General features: G+C 38.9%; 1 protein-coding gene across 1 annotated transcript in view; it reads right to left on the bottom strand.

The window, feature by feature from the left end:
• LOC135480268 (gamma-aminobutyric acid type B receptor subunit 1-like) overlaps positions 1-16,328 on the bottom strand; it is a 122,494-nt gene extending 106,166 nt beyond the window's left edge. Inside the window, exon 1 of the mRNA XM_064760062.1 lies at positions 15,818-16,328. Within this exon, the coding sequence (XP_064616132.1) occupies positions 15,818-16,090 (273 nt within the window). The 5' untranslated portion in view covers positions 16,091-16,328. The remainder of the gene's footprint in view (positions 1-15,817) is intronic.
• Positions 16,329-16,399: the final 71 nt, after the last annotated feature.

Here is a 16,399-nt window from a genome sequence, read left to right as displayed (position 1 = left end):
GTGGTCCACAGTGGATTTTCTGTCCAACCAGTAGATTTGTAAGATATTGTTCCGACAATCCAGTAGAGAAAAAACAAGAACTTCTAAGAGAAAAATGTCTTATCGAGAAATGAGGGTGTAAAGTCTATCAAAAATTTGAAGAACCTTGCATCGGCAGCAATACAGAAATCCATATAATGAGTTGTATTTTTATGTCAAAATTTTAAATTTGCGTCCACTGAGAATGATAAATGATTTGTGATTAGCAGTTCCAAGTTGAGCAAAAAATCAGAAAAACACAAATCTTTTTGTGTCAGGACCAGTAAACTGGTGGTTGGACCAGCAGATCTCAGATAGTACTGGTCCTTAAATGTCCAGTTTGACTTTTGGTTTAATTCAAACCCTAAATAATGAGCTTCAAAAGCATATTACCTACATGTATCTACACTGTACTTACAGCAACAAAGCTGGATGAAAATTACATGTACCTACATCGTACTTACAGCAACAAAGCTGGATGAAAATTTTGTCACATGATTGAAGGTCAGATTCCTGAGAATCCCATAATGAAGCCTATTCATGAAGAAAAAAATTAGTTTATTAAAGTAAGCTGAGTTTATTAAACACCCAAACTCTATGCCGTCCATGTCTAAAGACGATCAGCCCATCACTGACCACGTTAACCAGCTACATTTGTACACCATGTACTTAAATGTGAGGGTTTGCTGAAGACTACAAGAAACATACAGGGAGTATCTGCATGGCGTACCTTGATAACGTTTTCAGATCTTACGTCATCATTATAAATATGTCCTGTGCAGAACTCCTAAATTTTTTGATCTTGGTATTTTTGGGAGGAATTTTTCTCTCAAAACTTATACTTCTTTGGAATCCCTGTCTTTTTCATTTAGCCAGAATAAAAAATATAAAGAATTCCCTGCTGACAGGCCCTATTTTCTCTGCTAAGGTCTGGCTATGTCAAAGAAATGAAATTTAAAGGATGATCATAATTTTGATTGAATACTGAATTTCCTGATAACACAATGTATAGACCATGCAAATTTAAGAAATAACGTACCTGCTACAGGTGCCTAGAGGCAGTTTTATGATCAAAAAGGTGGACAAGATTATTATTTTTGGACCTCGTCCACCTTATTATATTGACTATAAAACTGCAGGTAACATTATTTTGATTCTATAACCCTCCCCAAAACATCTAATATGGGTAATACGTTATTAAATAAGAAAACCTCCAGTCAAATAAACACTGTCACCTCATACAAAGTAGTGTTGGAAGATCATAGAGAAGTTATCTTCTAAATAGCACACAGCCTGCAACATCATTCACACCAGGCTAAAACCATTGTTTCCAGACAAAAGATGCCAGTCTATATAGTCAGTGATTTCAGTTCGAACGAGTATCAAACTGACGGCAGGAGTAGAAATAATCTGTAAAGTGTTCTGACAGTGAAATATACATCGGTACTGACCTACTTGTAATTTTCAACAATGATATGTTTCTTACCACGAAATGAACTCTCCTGCAAAGTGTTGTTTACATATCGTCTGCAGCACACTGGTTAGTACATGTACATGTTCGATCTTTCTGTGACATAGTTTCCTACATGTATATTGGGAATGAAATATTAAGTTGCAAATCATCCCCCATATACTGGTTACATAAGTTTAACCTTTTTGTTGCATCATGACATCACAATACTTTTCGCCAATGATGGGATGAAATTAACAATGTTGCGAGACGTTCTGTCACATGTGGCATGTGATATCTACCCATCCATTTTTGTCAGCAAAAACAACATCCAGTGATATAGTAGACTTGTCCGTTCTATTTACGTCATCAGACATACGATGTGCATACCCTCCAAAGGGTGTAAAACATGACATTTACAGTCTTTGAGCGTCTTCCTTAAATGTAATACGAAAACAGTTGAGGGCTATAGAATTATGTATTTATTCGATTGGTGTTTTATGCTGTACTCAGGAATATCTCACATACAGAATTGCAGCCAGCATTGCGGAGGGAGGAAACCGGGCAGAACTCAGGGGAAACCCATAACCATTCACAGGTTGCTGACAGACCTTCTGACCGGAGAGGAAGCCAGCATGATGTGCATGTAAATACATGTACATGTGCACACATGCATGACTAAATCTATGCTCCATCTAACAGGCACTACAGAATGATATATCTGACCACAAAGCAACATAATTACATGTGAATTGCTACTTGGATAAGAAGATCTCTGTGTTTATTGGGGTCAAGTGAGGATATTTCAGAACCCAAGACCTGGCTGATGGCCAAATTCGGCCTAAAAGCCCTCGCTGCCCTTTTTTCCCACTAGGGGGCAGGGTCAGCCTGAGGAAAAGTGGGTTAGTCTCCCTTAAGTCATGGAGCGTGAGAACGTATTGATGTGGTAGGGGGTATTGACAAGCTAACCTCATGATTGATGATAGACATAACAGTTCTCTACCATACTACTGTACTCTACAAGGCTCCAGCAGAAGTACATGTAAGAAAATGCCTCCATTAGGCCACTGCATGCCCACAGCAACTGCAGCTAGCATTCTGGTGGAGGTTTCTGTAAGAAGCACACTAACTGGTGCTGAAAATGAAAATAAACAAGACAATTCATATGCCAATCTTCGAGTGAGCATAAAAAAAAATGGGCCGTACTTTAATGCTGCAGCGCTCCATTATCGTTTGTTCAAACCTTTTCAAACTTTAGACATTCAAATGGCATGATTTCATTAATATACTGACCAATTTTTAAGGTCATAGCTTGAGTAGTCTGTACACAGGGTTAAAATGAAAACATAACCTCAAAAACGCATGTTCCGGTGACCCACATTGCCTCACCTGTCAGGTGTCATGAGTAGAGCGCGCGCTGCACCTGTGTGACAGGCGTCAATCAAATGTCGTCTGGAAACACTGTTTGGTTCTAGTGAAACCCTTCTACCAGATAGGCACAAGTTTTGCTGAATCAAGATGGTTTTCTCTGTGGCAGACAAGGAATTGATCACCTTTTCAAGTCAAACAAGGTAGAACATCATTTTGAAATATCCAGAACATGCATTTTTGACTCTATTTTAATTTTGGTCCTATGAACAAAAATCTTAAAGGATGAAAATGAAATTTAGTGAAATTTAGTCTGTATACTTAGGACACAATGGCTTTTGAGTGAGTAAATTTTTAGAAGCTGACATAAGAGGGTTTCTGAGATTACTAAGTGTCAAAGTACAGCCCATTTTTTTATGCCCACTTGATCTATACATGTAAAAAAAATGCCCCATTAGGCCACTGCATGACCAAGGCAAAACTGCAGCATTCTGGTGACAGTTTCTGTAAGTACTGCACTGCTTGGTGCTGAAGATGAAACTCAAGACAGTTCATATGCCACTATATACTGTATAGTGACTACTGTACCTGTATAAGCTTCAGGAGGTATCAGAGGTATTTCCAGATGTATAGTTTTGGTGGCTATCCTGATGCTACATGTGTGTGTACTTTCCAGTGTTTTATAACGCCTTGCTCAAGAACATTTCACTTATACATGTACATGTACGACGACAGACAGTGTTATGGTGAGCTGCAACCGGGCAGAGCCTAGGGGAATCCCACGCAATCCTATTTCAAGGTGTTCCCTATATATATATATATATATATATATATATATATACGTATACAGACAAACGTGAACAAATGCAGAAGGGTGAGTGGGAAAGTATATACATGGAGCACATAAATGTATCTTTAATTTATGCATCAAGGACAGTAAGCGCTATGGTGATCTTATTATTTTACCACCACGTCATGCAAATTAACTAGCCGTGTTGGCAATAAGTGGTTGACGGAGATTATTTGCTGCCATTACACGATTTTTATTACTAAATGAAGTTTGTTGCAGATCGATTTTTACTTACATGTATGTATACTGAATACATGTGGCATACATGTACCCACTGCCTACATGTATTTATTTATACTTTATAATTCTCTGCCATACTCAAGAATATTTCATTTATATGACAATGACCAGCATTATGGTGGAAGAGAACCAAATATCACGACCATCTGCCGGTTGCTGGCAGACCTTTCCACATCCGACCAGAGAGGAAGCCAGCATGAGCTGGACTTGAACCCACAGCAAGTGACAACATTGGTGAGAGGCTCCTGGGTCAAAGTGCTGCGCTAGCACGTTAACTACTAAGCCACAGAAGCCTCTATGCACATTCATTCTCTTTTCGAAGTGAACAATACAACATACATGTACATGTGCCAAAAAAAGAACAACAGCTCTTTTATTACTAATCTGATAAAATTAATAGAAGTCTATAAATGAAAAATTAAAGCATGAACAAAATCGCCGCACTCTGCTTTATCGTCAACACAATATGCATCTATCATTCGAAAGGAAAAACTCCTAGAAGATTAAAACTGTGACATGAATTCCCTCATGTACACATAGAACATTGAACCATGTGTCCTTAATTCAAATCGGTTTCTTCTTGATATCCTCGTTGCTCTCTCTCCCCTGTACGCCCCACCCCACCCTAAACCTCTTCCTAACACTGCACGGATTCCCAATTTTCGCTCCCTTGGGCCGTCTTCTCTTTCAGATTCACCTGCGGGACTAACACTGGTCAGTATGAAATTGCTACAAGCTTCTAGTAATTAGAGTGGGATTGGCAGCAAGCTGCAGTGCCCGGGATAAATCTTCAGCCTGTATGTAATCAATGGCTGGTCCACTTTAACGCTCATGGTCTGCTGTTCTCCTTGGCAGTGGCCTTAGCTTCCCACCATCCCTCAGCCAGAGCCTAACGCTGTGGCCACAAACGAACTGAAGCGATCAATGCGGCCGTTATCCCCCTATCTCCTCCCTGAAGGCAAAACTTTCGGTAAAAATTTGCTTAGGACTCGTGACGGTCAAACTTCCGTTAACAAGTGTCACTTATCCCTGAGTCCGGCGCCCCCAGGAAATATGCAGGCTTTAGAGTGATTGATTGACCAATAGACTGATTTGAGAGAACATTTACGGCAGCCAGTTTTTTTTTTTTTTATTGCCTCTGTGGAAAAACTGGGTTTTAACTTCAGCAGCTCCGCTCTACATGGCCCATTCTTCTATAGAGATAGTAATTTACACAGCTGCTAATGATGGCACTTTGCGTATGATGACACCTTTGTAAGAAGAGACACAATGACAGGCACGACTGGAATCACAATTAGTGTCTTACTTCTGAGCACCAGACAACACTGACATGAACGAGGAAGACTTTTCTAAAGTTTGATAGCTTGTCAATATAATATAAGAATCTGGAACAGCTCTGCTGGCACTGGACTAACATATATACATGTACATGTATTCAACTTAGAATTACCAGGACTGATTTCCACCGCTCTTTTATTTAGTGCTGCTTCACTGAGACGCCTAACTGAAGGCATGTAAGCCGCCCCGCCTGAGCCATTATACTGATATGGGTCAACCAGTCGTTGCACTATCCTCTCCATGCTGAACGCCAAGCGAGGAAGTTACAACTTCCTCTTTTAAAGTCTTAGGTGTGACTCGAGCCAGGATTGATCCTGAATATACCACCCCTGAAGTGGACGCTCTACCAACTGTGCTATCGGGGCCAGTTTTTCATTTGTCTTGGGTGTATGCTTGTGGTTCGTCATGTTCAAAGAAACAGTCTGAACCACAGCATGTGCAACATGTTTATAGTGCTTTATCACTGAAACAGGGGCCTCCTTGGATCAGTTGGTTAGCGCGCCAGCGCAGCATAATGACCCAGGAGTCTCTCACCAATGTGGTCGCTGTGAGTTCAAGTCCAGCTCATGCTGGCTTCCTCTCCGGTTGTACGTGGGAAGGTCTGTCAGCAACCTGCAGATGGTTGTGGGTTTCCACCCACCATAATGTTGGCCGCCATCGTATAAGTGAAATATTCTTGAATACCGCGTTAAACACCAATCAAATAAATAAATAAATCACTGAAACATCATACCAAAGAAATCAAACTGATGACGTCCGTCATTAGACAAATACAGTATACCAATGTAATTCTTCAACCCTTTTGCAAGATTGCAAACTGTTTACTCAAGCCTATCCTGAAGGAATTGTTGTGTGTAGACTGGTACAATTATGCTTTTTATGGAGGCCTGAAATTGGCAATTCCAACCAATGTAGTTTTGTCTCCAAAATCTAATTACAAATGTGCGTAAATTGCACCGATAGTTGCTCTTTCATATGCTAAAAAGTTGAGGAATGAGGGCAGATGTACTCCAGGTTTATTATTTTAAAAGTGTAGCCTTGCTATGGCGCACCGCTTTGGGGACAGGTTCCTGAGCATGTCATAGGCTACATCACACTATAATGAAATGACCTTGGGATCCAGTGTATGGAGCTACAGTTTATCTTACCTACAGATCACGAGTTTCACACAGAACAAAGTTTATTGATGCAAAATGTGTTCTGTCAAATGTTTTCTTATTGTTAGTTTACTATAAACTAGTATTTGACATTGCACGGTACACAAATTTTCACGTACTGAACACAAGCATCTCAGCATTGTCCCACGAGTCATGTCAATGACCCAGGAGTCTCTCACCAATGCGGTCGCTGTGAGTTCAAGTCCAGGTCATGCTGGCTTCCTCTACGGCCGCACGTGGGAAGGTCAGCCAGCAAACCTGCGGATGGGCGTGGGTTTCCCCCAGGCTCTGCCCAGTTTCCTCCCACCATAATGTTGGCCGCCGTCGTATACGTGAAATATTCTTGAGTACGCCGTAAAACACCAATCAAATAAATAAATCACACATACACACACAGAAGTAATGCTGCAACATCAAACGTCACATATGTTTGGAATCTCGCTTGCAAGGAAATTTAACTAGTTACAACAGTTTCCATTATTCATAGAAAAATCCATTTCTTTTTGCATATACTCACATAATATTCAAAACCTTAAAATATCAAATAAAACGTGTCAGACACCAACAAAAGGAAAGGAAGCAAAAGATGTTGCATTATGTATATTTCATGGTGAGAATTTTTTATTCATTTGCAATTTTAGCTGTTCTCACATGAAAGTACACCAAAGATTTTTGAGGGAGAAGATTTGGGTGACGTTATATCTGAATGGGCACTATATCGAGGCATCTCAAAGCGAGGCTACACTGTGCTTGACACACCCTTTTATGCCTTAAGTGCCAAATGCAGAAGAACCAAGACTGCCAACGTTTAAGCCATGGCCTAATTTTCTAACGCAAGACCCAACTCTTCAACCCTGGTCTCCTACATGAGATGCCATTGCATTTACTATAACCTTTTTGGCCTCCGAAGCACTTATTTCAGTGGAACTTATGTACACAATTATTAAAAAAATGATGCTAGAAATCATTTGTGTGTGTCACTAAAGATGCAAGCTTGATAAAACTGTGCAAATTATTTCTCTACACCCCACAGTTCTCCCAGAATGTTTCAAAATTTTGGTCACAGTGGCAGTTGAAAAGGTTGAAGAATTAGAGTACTATAATTAATAGACATGTTGATTTCTGAGATTACAAACTTGCATGGCTTTACAAAATGGTCAATTAACCTCCCAAGCTTTAGAACAAGAAGTATAAATTTATCACCTTATACAGGCCAATAATGTACAAATACGCTGTATAACATTTACATGTAAAAATAAAGTAGAAGGTGTGCGCACAACTACCAGGCTGTTATATAGCAAAAAAGCTGTAATGAATCAAGTCACCAACAGCCATGTCGCGCAGTGAAAACCATCCACAGATCAGGTGAGTGATCTCCACACTCTTGTCTGCAATCAGAGCACTACCATGCCCGACGGCGACTTCATCCAATCCGCTCAAAGCTGGGATCAATTTCGCTTTCCATAATAGATCGCAATGTCCAAAATTTCCTGAGCAGCCGTGCTAGAGGGGAAGAACTGTCCCCCCAGATGTTAACCATGTCATTAGCCGTGGACTGATCGGGGGGACAGATTCGAAGCTTCTATTGCCACTTTTCATTGGGCTGATAGCATCACGGCTAAGTTTGCATATCAAGATGTCTGCCACCTACTGGTGGTATCACACATGAACACAGTTTACATAACTGTCTGTGTAAGTCCCACTCCTACATGTATACCACTGTACAGTACATGTACATGTTACAGTTATATACAATTTTTGTTACCCCTACCTAACGTATCCCTACCTAATGTTGATTTGTAATAATATATATGCTTTTGCATTTGCTTTTAAGTACAGTAAGTGTACATGTACATGTGTGCTTAAGGTTACTTTACAATTTTGTACTTAACAATTTTGCAGTCATATTACGAAAAATCATATACATGCACTGTGCGTGTGTGTGTGTGTGTGTAAATACTGTGTCTTCCTGCGGTGTGCCAGTCAATACTGTGTCTTCCTGTGGTGTGCCAGTCCGTATTGTGCCTTCCTGTGGTGTGCCAGTCCATACTGTGGCTTCCTGTGGTGTACCAGTCCATACTGTGTCTTCCTGTGATGTGCCAGTCCGTACTGTGTCTTCCTGTGGTGTGCCAGTCCGTACTGTATCTTCCTGTGGTGTGCCAGTCCATACTGTGTATTCCTGTGCCAGTCCATACTGTGTCTTCCTGTGGTGTGCCAGTCCGTATTGTGTCTTCCTGTGGTGTGCCAGTCCGTATTGTGCCTTCCTGTGGTGTACCAGTCCATACTGTGGCTTCCTGTGGCGTGCCAGCCCATACTGTGTCTTCCTGTGGTGTGCCTGTCCGTATTGTGTCTTCCTGTGGTGTGCCAGTCCGTATTGTGCCTTCCTGTGGTGTACCAGTCCATACTGTGGCTTCCTGTGGCGTGCCAGTCCATACTGTGTCTTCCTGTGATGTGCCAGTCCGTACTGTGTCTTCCTGTGGTGTGCCAGTCCATACTGTGTCTTCCCGTGGTGTGCCAGACCATACTGTGTCTTCCTGTGGTGTGCCAGACCATACTGTGTCTTCCTGTGGTGTGCCAGTCCATACTATGTCTTCCTGTGGTGTGCCAGTCCATACTATGTCTTCCTATGGTGTGCTAGTCCATGCCACCAAAGTGCTTCCACCACTGAAGAGCATGCACAGCATCATGCCAGATACACCAGACACTGCTTAATAAGTGTTTACAATATATTTAATATTCATATAATTATTTGATGGTTGCTTTAACACCATACTGAAATTTTTTTTGGCAATTCCTCAAGAGCTTTCCAATGGTGGCCAGTATTTATAGGTGATCAGATATGGATTTCTGCAATGAACCATCAACCTTTGGCAATTAAGTTACTGGCATGCAGAGATAAATTAAAGTCTTTTGTATATGAATTTAAAATAGTGATTAAATCTCACTTTTTTGTACAGCACAGCATATTTTATACATAAGTCTATCCTTTTAAAATATATTTATTAATAGTTTGTTTCTTTATATTTCAATTTTATTTCTTAGCAAGGTACAATATCAGAGCAGCCATGTAGTTTTCAAAAAAATTATCAATCATATATTATATGTCGCTAGAAGAAATCATTCACACTGCGATGACAGAAATTTGCTAAAGAGTTACTGTGCTCCGATATGAAGCAAGGATGGTGAACAGGTGCACATGTATATCAGATATATGTAAGATAGATGAAAATGGATAAAATCAGCTAGTAAAAGATTCCTGCAAAAGTCTTCCTGCAGTTATATATGGTACCATGCTGAATCAAGGAATTAAAATGCTGCAAAGTCTGCATGAGTATATGTCAGTACAAACTGGTACAGCATGCACACATACAGCTGCTCACGGCCTTGAACTATAGTGACCTTTCCCCTTCATACTGATTGCACTGAGGTCCATCAGTACCCAATAGTCATCTCATACTCGATGCCAGTACCAATTAGGCTGGTTAATTTCCTGGAATAAGCTGTTCTCAAACCCAATCCAAATCAAGTTAGGCCTCAGCTCTCTTGTCTGATACAGCTGTGCAAATGTACACGTACATTCAAACATGTACCCACCAACAGTAACTACATGAGCATGTATGTACTAGACTAACACAGATACATAGAACGGTTTCTTGACAACTGTCACCGTCTTCACAAAAACACACAATGCTTTGTTTACAGCCTTGTTTGAAAATCAACACTGGTAAATGTAGCATTTGTATGCGTGTTATCAAGTCTCTACAGTTGCTTAATAATACATGTAGCTACATCATCTATGCAGATATTGACTGCATACTGTAGCAATTGTTGGCCTACATGAGCACCCCAACAGTGTGCTACTAGCCAGCCTGTAGCCTCTTTGTAGAATGGTAGAGGGCAATGTCTCGGGGTTGCCTGTTCATTTATTGAATAGTATCCTTATATGCCACATCACTGTTACACCCACCACAAGTGAAGCTAGTAGCTGAATCGTCAAAATGTGATTAATTTTAATATTTCCTTTAAATATCATTTGAAAAACAATTTTTTCATTTTTTTCTTTGTAGACTAAATTTTAAGAAATTTGTATTCGCTAGAAATGTACGGAATTTAAGATGACAAAAGCCTCTGAAAACAATATTGTAGTTTTATTCTATGTAAGGTGCATTTTGAAAGGCATAGACATGTGTAATAACCTTCCAGTTTAATTAATAGCCATGAAATTTAAAAATGATAACTAACGCAATTACCTGTCACTGATGCACTGTATTTAACCAGACAATCTAAAATGAAATTATCTATCAACTTTGCAAATCACTGATAGTCCTTCACAGCTAGCTGTCAATTTAACAAATGGTGGATTTCACGGCAAAGAGAGATGATGGTTCAACCTCCTCAGATAATGACATGACGGATGCGGTGTTGTGTCCCAGCGATAAGCTGACAGAAAACGACCCTGAAATACCCCTAACCCTATCCCTTGGGGAGGACAAGCCTTCGAGCCTCGCCGAGTTTAAACAAGACAGAGCGACCAGAGCTGAATAACAAACATGTTTTAAAGCTGCGTAGTCAGTTATTTTCATTGGCTGATTGATTAGAAGGGTTTAAACACAGACTTTTGTAGAATTGTAGCCAGAATTCAATGAGGTGCTGCTTTTTTTCTTCTTCCTGGGAATGTTGTGTTCTGTAAATAACCTGGAGTATCAACTTCCGTAATGTGAAACATGTTTATCATTCATTCATTCAATTTTCAAATCTGTGACAGCTAGAAAAAGTTTATTTATTTATTTTGCACGGAAAGATCACAATTAATTGACTGATTTTGTTGACATGAAGTATCCAGCTTGTAATCAAGAAGCACTTAAAAATGATCATAAATATGCTCTTGTAACAAATGAATTTGTTATGATCAAAATAAATTTAGAATTAAAAAAAAAATTGTCATTTGAAGAAGTTGTTTGAAATACATGCAATTTTACCTTCTTATATTGTACACTTTATGCTCTTAAGTAAACAAATCCAATCAGTGTCAATATTCTCAAAATTAAGCTGCCAGTTGTAACATTGCCACAGTTCAGGAGCCACATTTATTTATTTATTTATTTGATTGGTGTTTTATGCCATACTCAAGAATATTTCACTTATGGCGGCCATAATTTTGGTGGGAGGAAACCGGGCAACGCCCAGGGGAAACCCACGACCATCCGCAGGTTGCTGTAAAACCCTCCCATGTACTGGGGCCACATTTACAAAACTTCGTAAATCCATTTTTTCATAACTTTTCTTGCAAAAGATGCAGACTTATGGCACTATAACCTCGACGTCCTTTATGAAAAAAAAAGCTTCAAGAAATGTGACTTATGACAATTTGTGAAAGAGGCCCGAGCTCTGCCTACATATACATCTGCATCAAGCTATAAATTATACAAGTAATAATGAAGTTTCAATGAACCTTAAATGAGTAACCATATAGTATTAAATTGCTATATCACACACATGGCTCAGAGACAAATCACTTCTTATGGCTCGAACTATATTAACAAGAGGAAAGGGAAGCTAGGAGGGAAGGCTGATTGAGCCAAAGTACATTGAGCCATTCATTTCTAACATGGTACAGGCTAGCTGGGTTGTTATTTTGTGCTAAAGCCTAACATGATCATGTACATGTACATGTAATACTGCCGAGGCATGTTGACGCTTCCAATAGGACGTTACATGCAAATATATGTATCTCTATCCAACTGCCCACTGTGCTGCACATTTCACGAAAATACACGTATACATGTCACACAGACACAAAAACAGGAAATTTCAAAGTTTAGAAAAGGCAGTTCAGCGTGAAAGCCTCCATAGGCTGGCAATGAAAGGTGCATACATGCTCAGTGCACAGTCGACTTCACGATGTTGCATAAAGTGCCTAGACCTTGGGACCCATGGGTGAACAGCTTCCAATAACTCTAAAAGCCAACGGAGGCTTCTACTAAAAAATTAAGTGCCCTTGTCCTTTAAAATGCCATTATTCGGATTCTTTGCCAAGATTGTCAATGGGATTCTTGACCTTAATACAGAATGGTTTTTCAGCAACACATTCTAACTGAACAGTTCTCGTTATGATTTGTTCGTGGGGATATAACTGTATTGCTACTAGATCTGGTTTTATTACATTACATTTATTACATCACATTTATTACATCTCATCTGCAATGCTGTAAATGGTTTAAAATTTTGTCCATGACTACAAGCTGAGAAAGACACTTGAAAATAATTTTTCTACGGTGGGTATATGGGATCACCTTTTGGTATTTATAGTCTTTGATTAATAATGTCATAAATGAAGATGTAACACAGGTTTAATAAATATTTCTGCACTATAATTTGTTCTTTTCAGCTAACAAATGTATTAACCCTCAATTTGGATGATATTTATATTTTAATATGTTCATAAATATCATCATAATATAGGTTAAATGCATATGTTTCTATATAAACAACAAATTTACATTCAAACAATTTATTAGACATGCATCACATCCTTCTTAAAACCATTATTATGTAAGAACAATAAATACCAAAAGTTGGTTCCAAATACCCACCATACAAAAATATTTTCAAATACCCTTTTCTTTCCAAAAAAAAAAATCCAAAAAATATTAAAGATCATATTTGCAAATAAGCTTTGATGCTCTTTCATCTGATTTTGGCATCATTCCTTCTCCTTTAATATATGTCACATACGACATACATGCATGCAAGGTCCCTTGTTATTTTTGGTCATGACTGCAGTTTAACATTGTCTGGCATCATTGTGCCCTGATTATATGTAGAAATGGAGCAATTATAAAGAGCCAAAGTTAACTGCACCAAGCATGCCAAGGGCCTTTTACAGCCAACAGATACATATGTATCTGAGGAGAAAATGAAACATGGACGATGTAGTTTAATGCCATAGTTACATCTATATTATTGCAGTTCTATATATTACAGTAAATGAACTAAAATATTTTCCATCACTTAAGTTGTTCACTTAACCTGATATCTATACTGAGAGTATTATTGATCATGGAGACGTGAGTTTTATTTCAATGATATCCTAATGGAAAAATGCCACTTTCAGCATAATAATAAAAATACACGTATATTTCAAAGATTTAGCCAGAATATGAAATCATTTCATTTCCAGTTTTCTCTTATTTATCTCATCTGTCTTGTGTTAAGTTTGTCAGAATAGGGCGTCTCAAAGACACAAAAATCCCCCCCCCCCCCCACCTCCCAACCATCTAACCCTATGCGCACAATGCATTTTATGACGCATATTTGCCTCTAAAAAGGCTCTTTTGTGGGCAAAATATTAGGTCGTTTACCATGGATAGTTCCAAAACTACAGATGTCTGCTTGTATGGTAATACAATACGTTCATAATTAAGTCATACCACAGTTATGCTAAATGAAATGATTATGTTTACTGCAGCATGCATGTATTGATTCCTATGAGCAATTCCCAGCAGGAAGTAGAGACATGAACATGTCATTGTGATATATGCACGCATATTACATAACCTGAATTAATCCAAGGTATGACCATTCATTATGGGCCCATAAATACATGCTGACCTTTCGCATGTGTATTCAAAGATGCAAAATACCTGTACATGGAAATGAAACCATCCAATGAAGCGTGTGGTAGAAAGTGAAAGTGCACTGTTCGCATCTGGAATACGATGGTGTTGAAATCCAATACTGATAAATATATAGCTGAACACTATATATACATGTAATTGCATGCATTGGCAAGAGGCTCCTCCGAGTGATTGTGCCACACTGGCATTCTAATCACTAGGCCACGGAGACCCGCAAACATACAATATAAAATTTACAGGTCCAATAAATTTTTCATGTTATACCCTGCATTAAGTGCCCTTCATGTAAATGTACATATTATTTAGGTTTATACTTTTCCAATAACTGCACTCTTGTGCTTATAAAAGTTAGTGTTGCATGTTAGAAAGCAGTGGGTTCAAGTCAGATTTAGTCAGGTCACGCTGAAGATTATAAATTTAGTACAGTGAAGGTTTTGAAAATTAACATATAAAACACAGGCAATGCACCGGGTGGGCCAGCGACAGTTTTATACTGTGATTGTATGTCAGGCAGCTTCAGCACAGCATTTTAGTGATGCAGCATCATAAACATTGACATTTATATCAGCATTAAAACAAGCAAGTCATAAGTAGACACAGTGACAATGTGACCAACATAATGTTGAAAGCAATATTATCAATGCAAACTGATTGCTGTTTTACCAATTGACTTGGTAACAGACGTAAGCTAGGTTTACAGATACAGTATACGGTAGCCCTATCTAGTTTCAACCATAAAGATTACCAACACCACATATTCTGTATCCTATCACATAGAATCCGTGTAATGGCACAAATATCATTCCCATATTCACCAAAGAAGTCTCTCAATCAACGAATGTTATGAATTAAGAGAATATAATAAATTTAGACAAACTAGAATCTCACGTACTTTAGAAGTCCAAGACAATCACACCTATCACATGTAACTGTGCAGAAGTTCATTTGATATGTTTGATATTTTTCTGCATATACATGTAAGTCCGACAGGCACTGTTGCAAAGGTGAGACAACAGTTCCTACAGTACTCAAGGTAATCTTCAATTAATCTGTCTCCGAGACTTCCTGAACTGTTATCTGTCAGACAAGTTAGGAAAATCTAGAGTTTCTATCCATGCTCTAGGATGACTACATGTACATGTATGCCACACAAGTATGCAAGTACATATGTACTTGAATCGTGTAGGATGAAGGAAATATTTGGTTGTGTAACTGCCTATAGGCTTATGGCACATACATGTACATGTACATATGAAAGTACAATTTGGGATGTCTTTTGATTAACATTTATCTGCCTGAATATTTAATTACTACATGTATGTTTACTTAGATATCACTTAAGTTTAATTCTGGTAACAGTTCAAGACAATCAAATGCAAATAATTCTTTAAACAGGAAATAAATGAATATCAATTTAAGTGCATATACACAATTAAAGCATCAAAAATTAATTTATTGATTTTGCAGGAGCATGCCTGAATTGAGGTTATAACTACATTTTAAATATTAGGCTATTAGACAATTCTAGACCTATATTACCAATTGGCACTCTACCACCTAGCAGCAACCTCAACTTAAAAATCCCTACACTTCTACTAGTGATTATAAAATGTTTCAGTGTTGTATCAACTATCATTAAACGAATGGCATGAATAAATACCAACATGCATTAAATTACCAGAAGTAAGAATACATAACTCAACACTGGATCAAAACCACATTTGGGAATTAACCTTGTTCAAAAGTTTCACCATTTTACCTGGCTGTCTTTTCCCACCATCCAAAGCTGGTAGTTCGGCAATACGTCCGTGCTATTATTGATGTCTTCTAGTGCCATCTCCACAGCTGGCAAGCATCCGACTCCTCCGCCCCAACCGCCAACCATGGGGAATATACCACCGATCGTCAGATTTTTCTCTTTGAAACACTCACAACACATAATCCACGAGAAGATAATCCACACAAACACAGAAGATTGCTGGTAAATCCAAGATCTGTGTGGCGAAATCGCCCTTGTATGCAGCGATTCCATGATTTTTCACGGCCGCTGAGGAGATTTCCAGCTCTTTCCGACGACAGCAGCCGAATCGAGGAGTTCAGAAGATAAGCAGTTGGAAGGAAAACTAACTGGAGATGTACTGTCTACCCGTCATTCTGCTCGCTACACATTCCATTTCCGACTGTCGCCCAGTGCACAAATGATTCAGGCCGATTCCCCTTGCATAGTGACCCGAAGCGAGTTGTAGATGCACGGCCAAATATCGGCGCGACGTTTCACAGGCCAGTCTGCTTCGCTCGCCAACTGTCATCAGCTACCAGCCCCTTCTCTGTCAAGTCTAGC

This window comes from Liolophura sinensis, chromosome 13 (genome assembly GCF_032854445.1).
Source record: "Liolophura sinensis isolate JHLJ2023 chromosome 13, CUHK_Ljap_v2, whole genome shotgun sequence".
Classification (NCBI taxonomy): Eukaryota; Metazoa; Mollusca; class Polyplacophora; order Chitonida; family Chitonidae; genus Liolophura; species Liolophura sinensis.
This window is presented reverse-complemented; position numbering and strand designations above follow the sequence as displayed.